Raw genomic sequence first — 18861 nt, 5'->3', positions numbered from 1 at the left:
TAGTGAATCCAGAAATGTGCATTTGAATCTGCAGTGTGGATTGTTACGGTAGAAAAATGAAAATATCAAGAATCATAAGAGTTGGATGATAGAGCTCCATCTGGGGACTTATTTGTTCTGTCACTTAATTAGGCAGTCACGTTCCATATGCCGTTCTTCATGACTGGCTGCATATGAAAGCCAAGGCGCACTGTAGATATGTAGATTCAAAAAGATGTGTGTCCATTACATAGACTATCCAATAGGTAGCACTGACTGCAAATGGTTCCACTCAGTACATACCATAGTTTTTTGAAAGCTGCACTAATCTGATTTTTGTTCATGTAAAGGCTGAAAAACAAGCACAAATATCAAACATATCTTCTTCTAGGGTCAAGAAGGCTTCTTCTAAGCATCCAGTTAATCCAGAATGCTGCAGCCAGTGTCTTGACAGGAACTAGCAAGAGAGATCATATTTCTCCTATATTAGCTTCTCTTCGTCGACTCCCGGTAAAATCCAGAATAGAATTTAAAATCCTTCTTCTCACATACAAATCCCTTCATGATCAAGCTCCTTCATACCTTAAAGACCTCATAGTACCATATTATCCCAATAGACCACTTCGCTCTCAGAGTGCAGGTCTACTTGTGGTTCCCAAAGTTTCCAAAAGCAGAATGGGAGGCAGAGCCTTTAGCTATCAAGCTCCTCTCCTGTGGAACCAGCTCCCAGCCTGGGTTCAGGAGGCAGACACTCTCTGTACTTTTGAGGCTAGACTTAAAACCTTCCTCTTTGACAAAGCGTATAGTTAGGGCTGGCTTCAGGTAACCCTGAACCATCCCTTAGTTCTGCTGCTATAGGCCTTGACTGCCTGAAGAATCCCCATCGAACACTGAGCTCCCCTGGGTTTGGTTCTTGTTTTTTGTGAACTGCATTGAGATGATATTTTGATTTGGTGCTATACAAATAAAATTGAATTGAATTGAATCGTACAGTTTTGAAGAAACAAAGCGCTGCCTTCAACATCCAGAAGACACAGGACAATATTATCATTCCATTGCTGATGTATATGTTTCCACCTGATGTTTAACATTCAATCTCTTTTTAGTTCTGGTTTGGTCAACACTACCCTCTGAGAAACATATCTGGATCTCAAATGCCTAGAATTTCTGCTTCTTTATGAAAGTGGTTGTTTGCTGCTGCTGCTGGGAACCCTGAGACTGAAAAATACATTCAATATGACATAAAACCAAATCTATGTGCTAACACATGGTAAATTTGATTTATTTGATTCACTGTGAGTTCAAAAGTACTGTTTAATAAAGCTTTAATAACCATGACACAACGCAAAATCCAAGCCTGAATGTGAGCAAACATGTCTTTAGCAAACAAATAACAGGGCTTCTTTCAACTTCACAGAAAAATGATTTAAATCAGATATCCTTATAAATAAAGATAAAGGGGGGGGGGGGGGCGAGAAGTATGAAGCAAGGAAGTAAAGGCGAAAAGGGCAAAGCTAGATTTAATCTGCATGGGGTGTCATTAAGGATATTTCATTTTCTGTTCTGTATTGTGTACTCAATGTATAGACTATTTAGGCCTGAATTGGTTGCGCGCACAGATTTTTGGAAGCTGAACAAATTTCTGTCAGATCATTGGTTACTTGACTTCCAGATTGACTGGGGTCACAACACTTGATTAATTCTCCAAATTATCAGATGATCAGTTGAATTTCTGGTATGGCAAAATGTAGGTCAGCTGCCTTTCAGGCAGAGCAGGTCCACAATCTGATTTCCCTCATGGCTGCTTTCAAACTGTAAAGCTGCAGTAAGTTTGTTTTAATTTTAGTACTAGTAGTTTTCAGTAGTAGTCTTTTAACAGGATGAGGGCTAGAACTGATGTCTTGAACGAACCTACACTCTGATGTTGCAGAAGTGATCATATTTTCTGTATACTGATATTCAACGGCTCTGTACTATTCTTTTTTATTCTTCCTTTCTGGTAAATTAGAAGTCCACAATGTATGTTCTGCTGTGTTTGCATGTTCTTGTCACCTGTTGCACTATGCTACAGTATGTCTCACCGTTACATAAAAAAAGTGTGTTTTACTGCTTGGCATCTGACCAATGTTTTGTCTGACCAATAGCCTAAAATCAAAGGATTTAGTTTATGAATATATAAAACAGAAAAAGTAGCAAATGCTCACATTGGAAAAGCTCAAACCGGAAAATGTTTTGTACACTAGTTCAAAAAAATCTCTGGTTGATCAGTCAATTCATTGTCTTATTCTGTTACCACAAGTCAAGGCGACTTTGGAGTCATACTGCTTCAGCATTAAAGAAACCAAATCCAGTCAAAACAAAGTGAAGCACTTTATATGTTTCTGCTGTTGTCCTAATGTTTATTTTTATAACCATATGTGTCCATATTTTTACCATCTTTGCTGTTATTTAAAATCACTGATATTTTACTATTTTGCACTTCTGAAAACTGTTTTTGATCTTCATGACAGTAAGTCTCACTGAATTTAACTAGATGTAACTATGTGAGAGAGACATACAGAGAGAACAATAATTAGCTCCTGGAGACTCCTGACTGACCAAGACACAATACACCTGCAGCTGGGACAGACAGAGACAGACTGTCAATTCTATGAGCTAAATGTGCTTGTGTGTACATGAGGGCAAGTGTATTTGTGCATGTACCAAAACTGTATAAAAGTATGAGCTTTTGATTCACAAAATGCTTTGTAAAATGTGGGTCTGCCTCCTGTAATTCATTCAAACAGCTGTTTTTCCACAAAGACTGTCCGTGGAAATCAGTGTCTGCACTATGCTAAAGCTAAATAGCATGTTACATATGAAAGCCATGACCTGTCCTCAGTAAACATAGTTTAAACATGTAAAATGTCTTGGTGATAGAAAGATGTTTTACTGGCAAAATTGATATTTGTGCCTCATTGCAATGTTTTAGTGTGTTTCCAGTGCCACAGTGTGTATGTTGTTTTGGTGGGTGAATACTGCCATCTAAAGGCATGCAGCTACATTTCACACATACACACAGTGACAATGACAAATACACACATATACATGTTTTGAAAGGTTTTGTGATGACCTGATAAATGTTTTCTGACTGAACACACATGACCAAAAAAAAAAAGAAGTTATAAACATAATAAATTTTTTGCCATTCTGAGTTCTCTGATTTGTCACATAACCTATGTTGTTAATGGAAATGGTAGCAAGTAGGGAGATCTTCTGGACACATATTTAGCCCTGTTTTATCTGTGATTTGCTTTTATAAAATGTCCATAGAATGTGAATAAAAGCAGACACACAGACACAAACAGCCACCAGCTTCTAAAGAAGGAAATGCAAAGGCCATCATCCTACAGGGTCCTTCTGGCAAACAACTGGAGTCCAACACACACGCACACACACGAACGCACACATATGCATGCATGCACGCACTTACACAGTATACTGTGGCTGCAGAAGTTTTCTGACTGAAATCTCTTCGGAGAAAACCACCATAAACCTTTCGATTTCAGCCTGATTTGTAAGGTTAAACTGACATAAAATTCAGAGGAAGAGTATGCATCCAACAGCAGGGAAAAAGGGAAACCTGTTAAATAATGAAAAATGTGAGAAACATATCTCAACTATGCATTTTGAGTAGTTAAGTCAACTGCTGTAATTCTGTCAGGAAAACGGAGGTCACTATCAGCAATGCTTTGAATTAAATGCTCACATCAGCATACTAACATGCTTACAATGTCATGGGTTGCATGGTGGCTTTTAGCAGATATGTTTGCCATTATACCATTACCATTATAATTTAGATTGTTAGCAAAGTCACATTTTCTAATTAGAATTAGATGCTAATTAGATGCTGAACTAAATGGATTCATGGGAAATGTGATTAGTTGTGTGGGTATTTGTTCAGACACCAAAGCAAGGGACAATTTCGAATTTTGACCAGATGATGGTGTTAGATAAAGGTTAGGTTATCATAGTTATTACAATTGATCCTTTGGGGACAATGAATGCCTGCACCAAATTTAACAAACTATCCAGTAGTTCGAACATATACACTACTTGTGGTATTGCTGTTAAAACTCTGTAGGGTAGTGCTCCTGTTCGGTAAATTTCAAGAGATGCAGGACAAGTAGTCAAAACAGGAAATTACCGTTTGCCCATTCCAATGTATTCACATTTCTTTTTTTAAAATTACTTCAAATTTCCTTTTGTATTGTTTTTACATCTGACCTCTGAATGTATGTATAAAGTCTTAACATATTGATGGCCTGTTCACTACTCTTTAATGTCAGTTTTACCAATTATGCCTTTGGAAAGTGGGAAAAAATTAAAAAGTGACAATCACAAGCTCTAGACTACAATTACATTTTGAAATATCTTGACCAACATAAAACATAAAGATATTTAGTTTCCAATATAAAACAAACATTTTCCAATACCATATTTTCTGATGTGGTATTTTTAGTTGATAAACTGATTATCGAAATTGTGGGAGATCAGTCTTCCGTTCATTGACTAATAGTTTTCAGCTCAATTTCATTTTTTTCCTTCATGACACAAGCGCACACACAGATCAGCAGGTTCAGCAAAAGTGCCAGAGGACAAACTCAAAGTCACACACCAACTTCCTCACACACAAAGTGAGATCTGAACACCAAATAAACATTGAGCTATAAACACAAGGATAAAGGCTTGGAGATGGCTGGGTGTAATGTTTGGGCTGCTAGACTGACATTTCATGGCCATTATCTGTTATTACACAGCAGGCGAGTACACACACACTTGCACACCAAGGACAGTGTGTGGTTTTGACCCATAATTTGAGTAGATATGAGGGAGAAATGACAGAGGTGGGAGGAAAAAAATAGAAGAGTCCTGTCTTTCTGATGGAAAAGTGAGAAAAGATTGCAGCTGTGTTGGCCTTTTCAGAAAAGAGCTGTGATTTTGGGCAGTTATGTCAGGAAAAACCCAGGAGACACCTACAATAAAACACACACAAGGGAAGAAGAACATAAAGGTTATCTGCTTGAAGGAAAGAGAAGAAAAATGACCAACAAAAGAGAGGAAGAGAAAAGATGCTGAACTAAATGGATTCTGAGTGAAACTGTAAAAGTCAAACTGTACCAATGGCTGAACTAAACACACTAAATTATTTTTTTTGTTTTCTGTGTTTACTCCATCAGGATCATTCAAGATCATCTGAGTCCGAAAAGTGAACTGATCTGCTCTGAGGGGTCAACACAAATAAGTTACTCACATTGAAAAAATGTAGGGCAAGGAGTAAGCTGATTTATTCTTATAATTTTGGTTAAAATTCATTATCATTTATACATATATCATATAAAATATTTTTTTATTTTTGCTTCAGCTTAAGCTACTAAATGGGCTTTTGTTTAGTTTAATACTGTTTCACACAGCCAACAATGAACTTTCAATCTAAACAACATCTGGGAGACTTTCAAAATTAAATAATTTATTGCCAACACAGAGCGGCAAACACAGCAAACACAGAGCAACATACGGCTGTGAAGTTAGTGAGAGTTGGGGATTCAGAACTGTTAGAACACCTTTGGCATTACAGAGTCATTAGATCAATTGATATAAAACAGTAAAGCTAACATTTAAATTGTTTTCACGTTTTGTGCACACAGACTAATATGTCACTACAGCTATTTTTCCATTTTTCAAATGAGGAGAAAACAATTTTAAACATATTTGGGACATGGTGTCTTCAGTTTGAAACCTCTGGGAGAGAAGTGTTACTAATGACAGTGGACAAATGTTAGTTACTTTCAACTTCTGACTGGAAAATGCCATAATCAGATAACCTAGGAATGCTGATACAGGACATTTTTGCCATTTTCAACAGGTACACATGGTATGGTTATGTGCTGTTTCAAACTGTCTGAATCAAGCCACCTACCTTGCGAGACAGTGTAATCAGCCTTCATTCTGTTTACCACTGGACTCTACTTTTGCTTCATGTTATTTCAACACCTACCATTAGCAGATTGTGCATTCCACATTATTATAACTAACATCCATCCATCCATCTTCTATACCTGCTTATTCCTAATCAGGGTCACGAGGATCAGCTGGAGCCTATCCCAGCTCTCTTTGGGTGAAAGGCAGGGGTACACCCTGGACAGGTCATTATTATAACTAGATTAGAGTAATAACTTGGAAGTGTTATTATAAACTAAGTTTAATACCCATCCACATAGATTGCCTCCAATCAAATTACAGTACTGAAATGGCATCAAAAACAAACTTATGCATCTGTAACAATCAACATTTGTAGCAATATTCAAGAGTTCTTAAAAATCTCCTAAGAGGGAGTAAAATGGATAGATGAATTATATTTTCATTATTATCATTATTTTCTGCAGCAATGCTTCACACGTCTTTAAATTTTAGCTGAATTAAACCCTTTAAACCTATGGAGTGCTCTGGAAAGTGGAGTATGGAAAGGGGGAAAAGATAGTCCAGTCTTCCCCAGAGACAGCACTGCTCACTCTGTGTGTGTGTCTCTCTCTCCCCCTCTCTCACACGCACACACACACTTGTTTTTATTCCTTGTGGGGTGTTTACATTTACTTGTATTCATTTTTGGAGACTTACCCTAACCTTAACTATAACCACTACTTGCCTAACCTTAACCCTTACCCCGAGCTTAACCTAACCTGTAGTAAGACTGAGCCTGCACAGTGTGATTGTGTAAACAGATTTCTGTCCCCACAGTGCCAAACAAGTGCGCACACGCACAAACGTACACAAGACAGACAAGACTGGTCATCTCAGATAGCTGGTTGAAGTCACAGACCAATTAAAACACTTAACCAAAGGTCAACACTGCAGCCGCTTTGTGCGTGTGTATATGGACAAAAGGTACTGTATTGTGTGTGTCAGCATTTTAATGAATCAGACAAAGCTAAAAGGGTAGTGATCGGCAGTATGACAAAAATTTATATCAGAGTATTTTTCAAAATTATCGATTCCACGGTATATGACGGTATGTTTTTTCATGTATGACTGGGTGTTAACCACATTTTCTACTGATTGAGAGAGGAAATACTGCAGTAGATAGACGTAGAATGGCCCATTTTACTGTCATGATGAGTTAATATCGTAGAAAAATATCAGGGATCTTCAAGCGACATCTGACTGGACTTTCTTTTCTCCTTTCCTGTAACCTGCCGATGTGAAGGATGTTGACCTGCATTGTTTGTTGCATTCTTCATATTTCAAGATATGCTTGCAGCTATGGTGGTGGGGCAAATTGCTGGTGTTGCCACCTCCGTCAACAACTTTACCCCAACAACATTTGCAAAAAAATGTAATTTGCCTGACGTCGGATGTTTTTAAACCAACATACCTCCAAACAACAGATGCAGCTTTTGGCACAAGTTCTATCAAGTTCCATCTTCACTGTCACACAGCTATGCCCTCACCATGGATGTTTATCAGTGCAACAGTGAAGAGGGCCCCCTCTCAAACACTGTTGCACTGCGCGGTTGTGTAAGCAACATGCAGCGGTTCTGAGGTATTTTAAGAATGAATTTCATAACAAAAATGAACGTGTGTATTCGGTTTGAACCGGTATACCGCGCAGCACTAAAAAAGAGCAATACAAAATGTGAAAAAGGAGATATTTAAACTTCATATAAAGTTCATGTTCAAAATGACCAACAACAAATGAACCAACAGCTCACAAAGAAACAACTGACTATAAAGACTAAGAACACAGACTGCAGTTGGACAAAAAGTTAGAGACAGGGAGATTCCTTGAGAAGCTCAAAGCGTGTGTTTTCTAAATGTATTAGCAGAATTCATCTGTTTAATCCATATAAGTTCACTCTGTTTCACACTACTGATAATTACTGTTACACTACATGATATGCATTTGAAATGGCACATAAAGATGTGTTTGACTGATGGTGCAGACAGCAAAAAGAAGAAAAAGAGAAAATACTGTGATGCAAAAACAGGAGATAGGCCCAACAATCCAACAGTTAGAATCACTTCAAGATGAAAAAAAAAACAAACTCTGTACAGTGTGTTCAGTGTCAAACTGAACTAGCCTCCCACAGTAGCACAACATAAAAGCTTCAGCATCTCAGCCAAAAGCATCTAATTCACAGATCGGCTGACGAATGTCTTCACACCAAGATTGGCCAGTTTTGTAGAGATAACAGAGGAGGCAAGCTATCTTTTTTACACAGCTCACTGAGTCACTTGTATTGTAAACGACTGTAACACTATGAATGTCTTCCTGGACAGACTGTCTGAAAATAAGCACCATTAGGTCCATTTTAAATAATATTGCATCCACCCACACTAATAATGGCCAGCGTTTCCCTCTGCCTTCCATTGTGGCCATTCAAAACAACTATAAACACACATAATTTCTGATCTGGTCATACAGCATGTTTTACAAATTATTTCTGACAGACGATTAACAAGACTTTAATTGTTTATCTGTACCTTGTCAGCATTGTCTGCAGCCAGTAGGTTGGTGGCAAGTGTCTGTAGTTTGTGCTGGGCCATGTTCTTCAGTGCTGCCAGACTGCGGCGAGTCATAGCCTGCTTCAGGTTCACAGCTGAGTGGCTCAGAGCATCCATGGTGGCCGGAGCCAGCTCATCACAGGCATTCAGGATCTCCACTGCTGTTATACCCATCACACAGCGATCCAACGCTCCTGAAAACCCAAGCAAATAAGAAATCTGTCTTCTAGCAATTACTACAGGCACATCTAACACAGTCCAAGGCAGGATACAGTGGCTTCAGAAAGTATTCAGACTCCTTAAGCTTTTGCTCTCTATTGTGTTGTAGATTTAATTTAAATGGAAAAGCATGCATCATAAATCTAAACAAGACCACATTGCCCAATGTCACTAGCTGTTGTTGTGGCTGAATGGGACAAAATCTCTGCAGCCAGTAATGTTTATGCTCATAGTTTTAGATTGTTCTGTTCAGCTATACAGTAGGCATAAGGTTCAGGTGTATACATACTACATACATAGAGAGAGTATACAGGCAGACTAGTTTAGCCTACTGTAAGTCTCACTCTGGCTGTGCTTCCTCTTTCTCTTTATTTCTATCTCACGCTTGATCTCCTCTACCTTTTTCTTCTTGTTCTTTTACTCTATAATTCTTACAATCTCTTACTCACACCATCCTCCAAACAGTTTGTTTCAATGCTCAGTATGATCACCTATTGTCTCGTGAATATGATTCAGGTCACAGAAAGTCTTCTCTGTCTGACTGCAATAATTTAAGATTGTTCATTAGCTGCATGCCAAATTGACATCAGTATTTGCTGTGGTATTGAGTGAAAGGAGAAGTGGCACTATTATACCTGTGTGTGTGTGCGTGTGCGTGTGTGTGTGTGTGTGTGAGAGATGAACAGCCTGTGAGCAATGGCCTTATAAGATGTCCAACAGACACACACATTCATTAATTTCACACTTAGCTACCCTGCAATCTTCCAGCACTACAGCTTATTCAGGTCTCTCTCACTCACGCACGCACACTTCGATCTTTGTGATGACACTCACTGACATAATCCATACCCTAGCCTCTTACCCATACCTTAATCTAAACCTAATTTTAACCTTAACTCAAAAACAGGCCTGAAAATGTTAGGACCGGCCAAAATGTAGGACCGGCCAAAATGTCCTCACTCTGATAGAATGATGCTGAAAATGGTCCTCACAAAGACTGAGGGATAAGTACACCCACATACACCTGGATTTTTCCAGCGAATTGTCATCATTCAAGTGAATGTTACTTCCGGTGCCACATGCATGCATTTATTCTTTTGTTACCACCACCAAAGCTCACTGTTTAACCTTCATGTACTATTTGGGATGTTTTCATCCACCAAGGGTCATTTTTCACTCTTAATTTGGCCATAACATAACAGACTGTATATAGTTTGTGTAATCTGTTCACAAACCAAAATGTGACAGTAACTATTTGGGTTTCTGGGACTATTTGTCGATAAAACAATACAGTATAATCCATCCATCCCTCATTCTTGTTAAGCATCTCTGACAACAGACTAATCGGCCAGTTGATTCTGGCCTTTTGGCCTTTCTGCGTGGGTTTATTCAGGGTGCTCCCCCACAGTCCAAAGGCAGTTAGGTTGATTGGCAACTCTAAACTGCCCTTAGGTGTGAACATTAGTGTAAGTCTTTGTCAGTCTCTATATGTCAGCCCTGTAATAGACTGTGGATCTGTGCAGGGCGTACCCCACCTCTCACCCAATGGATGGATGGACGGACGAATGCATGTTGTTTAGCTCAGAACAGCCTCAAGACCGTCAATGCTATTCCTAGACCTATGCTCCTAGAATGGTTAAAAGTAACATTAACTTTTATCTGAAGTCTATTAATCTGGAATTTCATCCTGAGGTTGGCATTGTGAAAGCAAAATCAACCTTCAGAGGTTGACAGGCAGAGATTAGAGAGGTGCAAGAAAGATTTAAGAACTAGTAAATGTGATAAATCAATATCTGTTGAATTTCCACTGGATTTTGGTGAGCATTGTGGGATTTTATTGTGTTCAGAGACCATGGCAAGCATTGATAATTTACCCAACTTAAAGAAGAGTGCCTGCCCCCACTAGTCACACAGCTCTCACCTGTATCCATCTGCCAGACATAGACGGAGCCATCAGAGCAGCCCACCACCAGGTAGTCATCTGCTGGACGCCACTTGATGACCTGGATGGGGAAGAGGTGTCGCGATGCCAGCATGATACACTTTCTCTCCCTGAGACTGAGCAGGCCAACGGAGTGGTCGCTGGCCACTGAGCAGATGCAGTGCTGCACCCGAGTCTGCAGAGGGAACAGAGCAGGTAATGAGAAGGTCATGGTCATGGATCCTTTGTTATTTCCTATAACAAACATAACATGTGCCTAACTAGATTACAGACAGTGATGTAATGATTTATTCAGAGGATCAGGAGCCACTGCTGTTTCCCATACAGCATATTTGTTGCATGTGTTTTATGTTTGCCCTTTTTATAATAGCAGTTTGTCAAAAGTCTTAATAGACTCTACCTCATTTGTATCATTTCCTTACTATGAAGATACTGAGATACCATTTCCTTTGACAATAACAAAGATGCTCGGCCAGAATACCTGTCCCAGAGCACATAATAGTTTTGTACTATTTTTCAAAACTCTCAAACGTCTTTTAAGGTTTCATTGATTTTCTAAAAATGAAACACAGAAAACCTCTGTGTCTTAACTAAACCACATACAGGTCAGCCATTGCAGCACCACAACATTAACCAGATTTCTGTAGCAACAACACAGTTCTGACCATTTGATCTTAATGTCATTTAAACAACAATATATTCATTTGATATGAAGGGCAACTGTGTGTTTTCATCTTACCACAACACAATGCCAAATATTTCTAAAAAACAGCAATAACATCAGCCCACCAACATTTAAATCTAACGCCAGCAAAAAACACACCAGTCCTTTTCAGTAAGTTCAATATACGCAAATGCAATAAAAAAAAATGGACCCAAAGAAAACAGGGAATGTGAAAAGGAGAAAAGAAGTTTCCCTGTGTAGGCAGCATAGGCTTGTGACCTAAAAGTAATTGTAAAAGAAAAAAGACAAAAGAAACAGACACAGAAGGCTATGTGCCATGGGTCTTACGCTGCAGTTCTCGGGCGGAACAATGAGTTGGGTAATCTCTCCTCCGTGGACACAGAAGATGTGCTTCATCTCTCCTGTGAAAATGTCCCAAACAATGACAGAGAAGTCCACACCTCCAGATACTAGCGAACGCTGGTCATAACGAGGGGAGATTTGGTATGGATACAGGACACAGGTCACCTTGTTCCGATGACCTCGCAGGGTACGGTGGGGTGGCCAGCCTGCAAAACAGACGGACCCAATGCGTTCAGAAAGGTGAAAGACTAAGACGAAGCAGAAATTGGGAATAAAATGGTCTTATACTTACATAGTATATATAGTGTTATAAATAGATGGTGAAACAAACAGCCAGCAACAGTCGGCAGCAGAGCGACTACTGCCAGGAAATCGTTTTATTGATTTACTTTGAATGCAGTTAACAAGTTTTAACAAGTAATTTTGTTCACAGAGTTTTGTATATGGCTGAACCCACAACAGAACATGATTTTTTTGTTGACTGACACCCCGATTTGACCCAATGCTCTAATATTTAGGAAAGACTTCACTCAACATGAAACAAGTTTCTTGCTTGTGGTTCCTGAGTTCTCTTATTTATATTTTCATTTTAAAGAAGTACTCTCTATCATTAAAAACAAATGATGATCTCTCTTGCTAGTTAGATTAACTGGAGGCTTTTTATTGAGTTACTGGGACACCCTGATAATAACAGAAATTTGAAGTAACAAATGCATAGACTAGTTTTTCTGTATTATTTTGAGATAGGATGTTCCTAATTTTTGCAATATTGCACAAGTGAAAGAAGAATGAAATGAATGAAACAGCCTGAATCCAAAGAATAGTTGTGGGAAGTTCTACAACAGCAACTTACCTGCCAAGTACCTGAAAAAAAAGTGTATTGATGAGAATTGCTGCTGTTTTAAAGGAAAAGGGTGATCTAAAGCTAGGTGATTAATAGACTTCCTAGTAGACATCATTTGAGGGGTAATTTCCCCCAAATCACTTCTTTCTTCTAGTTTTCAAGAAAACTATCAGCAGCAGCCACAGCTTTAAGATCTTTGCTGCAAAATAAGAAGTGACTCTTTAAACTGAGAAAATGTAGAAAAGCAAAAAAAAATGTGTTGAAGTTTGTCAGTGTGACAAAAATGAAAGAAGATGATGGTAAGGAAAGGAGATTCCTAAGCTGAACTAGGTTGCAAGATTTTATAACAATGATGTCAAGTCTCGTATTTTATCCTTGGCTGCAGACCCTTGGTTCGTCATCAAATTTGCACACAAAGAAATAATAAGTTAGCATCCTGTTCCTATAAAATTCTAAAAAACTGCAGGGCTCCTTACCAGCACTGTCAAACGAAGTGTTGATCACACAACAACAGCACTTTTGAAGGAGATAAGCCAACTTTGCTAGCTTTCAGTAACAAAGTGGAGATTAGCAGGAAGAGCAGAAATGAGCTCTGCCTTCCTTTTCTATCACTGTTCTGTACTATGTGTTATGTTACAATCTGAATAATGACACTGCTGTTGATGGCTTGATTTTTCAAACCTTGGAAAGTTTTTTTTAACACCCAAGAAAAAAAAAAGATAATGAAGCTGGTATTATCTTAAACCCGGAAATTCCTTCCCTCCTTGTATACACCCTCACCTCTCCGGAGCATGTGCTCCCCCTGCAGCAGCTGGACGATGGCAGTCTGAGTGGCAGGAACCAGTATGATACTCCCATCTTCTCTCCCACACACCAGTCGACCCTGAGAGGGGATGTACACGCTGGCTGTCACCTGAGGGAACAAAAAAAAAAAAAAAAAAAAAAAAAAAAAAAAAAAAAAAAAAAGAAGACAGTAATAATACTTGGTCATTCAGCAGCCATTTTGAATTCCTATAATTTCTGCTCTAAAGAAAAACAAAAATTCAACCCAAGTGAGACACAATAAACTGAATTGACACTTCTGTTTTACTTTATTCCCATTTTGGTAAATCATCAGTATCTGGGTCCAAACCTTGATGGGTTCGTCTTTGCCAGGCAGGACACTGAGCTGGTCAATGATCCCTGCAGACACAGGGGTCAACTTATCAAAAGCCTCCTGGAGACTAATGGTGGATGACACCTGCAGTTCTGCAGAGAGAAAAAAAAAGATACACTTAAAATCAGAGGTGCGTAAGTGATTTGTGTAGAGATCAGTTTAAATAATGTCACTTGTTAAACATAAAGCAGACAAAAGCAAAGACAGTACTTCCTAGACCAAATGCCATACATTTTTAAGTGTGACTGTGTTAGGAAAATGTTTTATTTTGTTCAATTGTTTACACATACTCTTATACTATCTTACTATAAGTGTTAGTTTCTTAATTCTGAGATGTTTGAGAGAAAACCTTTGCCATCTGTAGGCTGGAGAACAACAACAGGATGGTTGACCATATTTCAACCACATTTTAGTGCCTAGTCTTAGAGACCACAGTTCTGGTCTCTTATCTAAACCAGGAAGATGGTTGACCGCTCTTTGACCCATCCTGGGTTCTATTTTAATTTGACAGATAGTGACCCTTACCTCAAGAAGAGTGTACTCCTTCTTTGCATGGAATTCTGGTCATAGTAAGCTATTCAAAATGAGTTGGTTTCACTTCACACCTGGTCTGAATAGGCTCATTAGGTGAACAAAGGAGTGAGCTCAGGTGAGGGCCGTTGGGATTTAATGGTGGACTCGTGACCCCTCTGAGTCACAGCTGAGCAGAAAGTCAACAATCTCACAGAGATCACATATAGCCTAACAAAGGAATAATTTGGAACAACAGAGAGGAAGGGCAACATCAAGGTAGGGAAGCAACTGAACAGAAAAGAAAGGGAAATTCACAACTTGAGGAAAGAGATCAAGAGCCTTATTAAGAGGTACAAAGCAAGCAGTACTAAGGAAAAGGAAGGGATAAAGGAACTTACAAGCAGTCTTTGAGAGTGTGCCAGAAGACTAGGAAGGATGGAAAAAAACGAGGAAACTCAAAGGAGAAGGAGAAGCAGAGGGCCCAGTTCACAAAGGATCTCTACAACTTTACCAGGTCTTTACTGGGAGAAGCAAAATACTCAATAGTACTCAGTACTAAATGCAAAATTTTCTTCTCAGTGCTGGCGAAGAAGATGTCCACATACATGATTCAAAATTGTTATGTCAACAATTCAATCCAAAAGGGAGGTATCCCAGGATTCAGAGGATACCAGGAACACACAGGAGTCCTAAGCCACATCATGCATCTGCACCTCCAGAAAGGGATTGTCAGAGGATGTACAGTCTCCCCAACCCTGCTCGTCATGGGCATGAACCTCATAATCAAAGCAGGAGGAAAGGAAACCAGAGGCCCAATGATGGACTCAGGGATCCAGCAACCTGCTATCAAGGGTTACATGGATGACCTCACAATCACACCATCAACCCATATGGGTCCTAACGAAGCTTGAGTATCTGGGAAAGTAATTCAAACGAGATCAGCTCACACCTCATAAGGTGGTTGGGAATCCCTCTTGGCTGTACATCAGATCTGGGCAATTACAACTATCCCTCTCTTCCCTGGTTGAGGAGGACTTCCAAGTAGCGAAGTGCAGAGTGGCCATACCTTCAGGGACTCAAGAGACAAATAGATCAGAGAAGCTAAAACAAAAACCAGTTCAGGATGAAAATGGGAGGTCTCAGCATCCCTGGCCCAGGCAAAATGGAACTTAAAGCTCAAAGACATCATCGGAGAACCATGCACAGGAAGGAAAGGCCTGGAAATGACCTGCTTACAAAGGTGGGAGGAAAGCCATCCCTATAGAAAAAAGACACATGGTTAAGTCAGAAATAAGGGGTCTAGAGGAAAAGGGGAGGAACGCAATGGTTGTGGAGCTCGGATCCTAGGGAGCCTGGACAAGGTGGGATCTCCCCAAGAGAAAGGTGATGTGGACTGACCTTTGGAGGCTTGAGCCATACCGGATCTCTTTCTTACTAAAGGCCGTCTATGACACCCTTCCAACCCGTGTGAACCTACACAGATGGGGGATATGAGAGAAACCAACGGGCAAGCTCTGGAGGCAAAAGGGAACAATGGTACACATCTTGTCAGGATGTAAGACCGCGCTTGACTAGGGCAGATACAGATGGCGCCATGACAAAAATACTGACTATGCTAGCTGACATCCTAGAGCAGGAGAGAAAATGTCACTATAGGAACAAGCCGCCACCTGGTATAACATTTGTCAAGGAGGGGACAAAGCCGCCAGGGTCCAATAAAACCAGGGCAAGCCTCCTGCAGTCTGCCCAAGTGTGGGAGCTTAGGGTAGAACTGAATAGAAGGCTCCAGTTCCCAGATGTCATCCACACCACATTAAGACCCGACGCAGTCCTTTTCGCCACTGAAGGAAACAAGATCATCCTGGTGGAACTTACTGTGCTGTGGGAAAAGGACTGGGAGGAGGCATTTGAAAGGAAGTCCGAACGCTATAAAGATCTGGTGCAGGACTGCAAGGCTGGCAAACACGGTTGTACCGATTCGAGGTGGGGTGCAGGGGCTTCCCAGCCCAGTCAGCCTGAAAGCTGTTGATAGCCAACTGATGACTGAGGGGGACTAATAGAAAGAAAGCAGTGCAAAGACTGGGGGAGGGAGCAGAGAGAGCCTCTTGTTGGATATGGAGCAGGAGGGAGGTGTTGAGCTGGCAGCCAGGAGGGAATGAGTACCGCTCACCTGCCCACAGGAGAGTGATATCGCTAAGGATCGAAACACTTAATAATCGTTGGTAACCATCTGAAGACAACCTCCTGGCAAAAGGCTTCAGTCATTGCAAAATGAAGAAGAACATCCATGGATGCATGCTATCACATGGCATACATTTAAAAACTGAAGTGTTTTGCTGCCACCATGTCATTATGAAGAGAACCTTTCTTGTTTTTACACAATGATTATTGCCATGCGGCATACAGCGATCAGCCATAACATTATGACCACCTGCCTGATACTGTATGCACAGAACTCAATGCAGCAGTAGGTTGGCACTTTAGTCACTCTGCAGCTCACTGCACATCATCTGTGAATCTGTTTGCTTTCATAGTTCTACTGTCAGGAAGCCCACACATTTATATTCAGTGAAAAACCATTTCAAAAGGAATGAAAACTGCAATCATAAGAACAAGTTAAAATATTTTTTTTAATAAATTCAACATTATCCCCACTCCAGTTGTGATATTATTACTACAGCCACTGCATGTTTCTCTTCATAGAGACCATTCCACATTTAGAACATTGCAATAAAGATTCAAATAAAATAGGATTTTTTGAAAGGTTTAAATAAAATTTTAAAGTTTCATCAACAGTAGGTTAACCTCGTCATCAGTGAGCCTTGGACACCCATGACCCTGTCGTCTGTTCATTGTTTTATTTCCTTAGAAAACTTTTGGTCAGTACTAACTACTGCAGACTGGGAACACCCAACAAGAGAGATGCTCTGACCCAGTCATCTAGCCATCACACTTTGGCCCATTGACCCCCCCCCCCCGGATGTTTTCCTGACTAACATCCAGAAGGAGGAGTTAATGTTCACCTGCTGCTTAATGTACCCAACACGCCACAGGTGCCACAGTAACAAGATAATCAGTGTTATTCACTTTATCTGTCAGTGGTCATATTGTTATTGTAATGCCTTTTATGTTTTATATTTATATGCTCTTCTGAACATGAATATGTTTGTGTAACTAGAAATACAGCCCTGTAATACCAGTATTTGACACTGAATGGACTGTGTCATTCTTCTCCAAAGTCAGTCAAGGCATACTTACCAGTAGCGGTCGACAGTGGCTGCAGACGCGAGATGTCTGGAATGTTCCACAGGGACAGCCTGCCTGCCGAATCTCCTTGGATCAGCAGCTTATAGAAGGGTTCCCGACGGCCAAAAAAGAACCGAGTTACAGGAGGACAGATCAGGAGCTGTAGAATAACGGGGAGGGAAAAAAAAAAAAAAAAAACATGTCAGCAACTGAAAAGCTGAAGCCTGTCAGAGTATGGGCATTCTCTTTAGATATTAGAGGATTTTTCCCACAAAAAACACCAGGTGTCTTTTACTGTAACAACTACTCTCAAATGAAACAAATCATGGACAAAATCAAGAGCCATAGACATGTACAGTTGTGTCAAATCTATCACTCTGGATCGATGATGCCTGACAGTTTAAAACAATGAGATGGGAAACTCACAGTGCTCTGCTCCACAGTGAAAACAGGACCATGCGATTGATTAGGTCAGTTATGTCAAGAATCACCAAAACTGGACTGAATTTGGCTTGTAGCCATGGTACTAGCCATGATATTAGCCATGATAACATGTAAGTATGACTTCACACATTACTTTACAGTAACTTTTTTTCAAGCCAGCTATGTGTGTGTCTGTGTGAATGTGTCTTTCCACAGGTATGTCTGTATTTGTGTTTTTGCCTCTGGAGCAATTTACAGAATCCACCATCTCAGCTTTCCAGCTCGAAATCCTGCTCTCATTTAACATGGGAGAGAATGAAGCAGTTGGATGGTACTCCTGTCCATTTAAGGATCAGGACAAAAAAATTTGTAGGGTGTCCGGTGGTCATATTTTCTGAATCCAAATTTATCTCCTACTTTTGAGAAAATTATGTATCAAGAGGCGAAATTATTGTCGGGATGGAAAATTAGAGAGAACATTCTCAGAGAAACTTTTTTTTTTCACTATTGTATTAATGCTGTGTTAAGGCTCAGGACAAGAAATGTGTAAGTCTGGTGGTTTTGGTGGTCACATTTTTTGAATCCAGACAAATGTATCTACTACTTTTGAGAAAATGGTGTATCAAGAGGCAAAATTGCAGCAGTGATGGCGAGTTAGAGAGAAATCTTTCAATAAATTTGAAACAGCAATGATTAAACAACAGCTTCTCCCACTCTAGCTGATGAATGGCTTTTATTTTGAAAGGACAAAGTGGTGCAGGAGACTCACGTGATCTTAGATTACAATCTTAACTTTATTTTGAATATTCATTATACTTTACAAAGGTGTAATAACTTCCTACAAATAAGTGTAGACTTTTATTGTGAAAGGCTGGACATGGGCTCTTGGGAAAAGGCACCATGGCTGACATTAAAACATCCTAAGCCAGTGTCTAAAGCTGTATGCCAATAGCCAAAGTCCATTTTAAGCT

The 18861-nt window shown here is 39.9% G+C and overlaps 1 protein-coding gene across 3 annotated transcripts in view; it reads right to left on the bottom strand.

Annotated features, from left to right (window-relative positions):
- Positions 1-18861, bottom strand: part of wdr7 (WD repeat domain 7) — a 128189-nt gene that overhangs the window by 88753 nt on the left and 20575 nt on the right. For all 3 annotated transcript variants that reach the window (XM_026297077.1, XM_026297078.1, XM_033325469.1), the window contains 6 exons: positions 17480-17627; positions 13685-13800; positions 13333-13465; positions 11694-11914; positions 10661-10856; positions 8500-8714 (listed from right to left, as the gene is read on the bottom strand). In XM_026297077.1, the coding sequence (XP_026152862.1) occupies positions 8500-8714; positions 10661-10856; positions 11694-11914; positions 13333-13465; positions 13685-13800; positions 17480-17627 (1029 nt within the window). The remainder of the gene's footprint in view (positions 1-8499; positions 8715-10660; positions 10857-11693; positions 11915-13332; positions 13466-13684; positions 13801-17479; positions 17628-18861) is intronic.

The sequence above is a fragment of the Mastacembelus armatus genome, chromosome 12 (assembly GCF_900324485.2).
Source record: "Mastacembelus armatus chromosome 12, fMasArm1.2, whole genome shotgun sequence".
NCBI classification, from domain to species: domain Eukaryota; kingdom Metazoa; phylum Chordata; class Actinopteri; order Synbranchiformes; family Mastacembelidae; genus Mastacembelus; species Mastacembelus armatus.
This window is presented reverse-complemented; position numbering and strand designations above follow the sequence as displayed.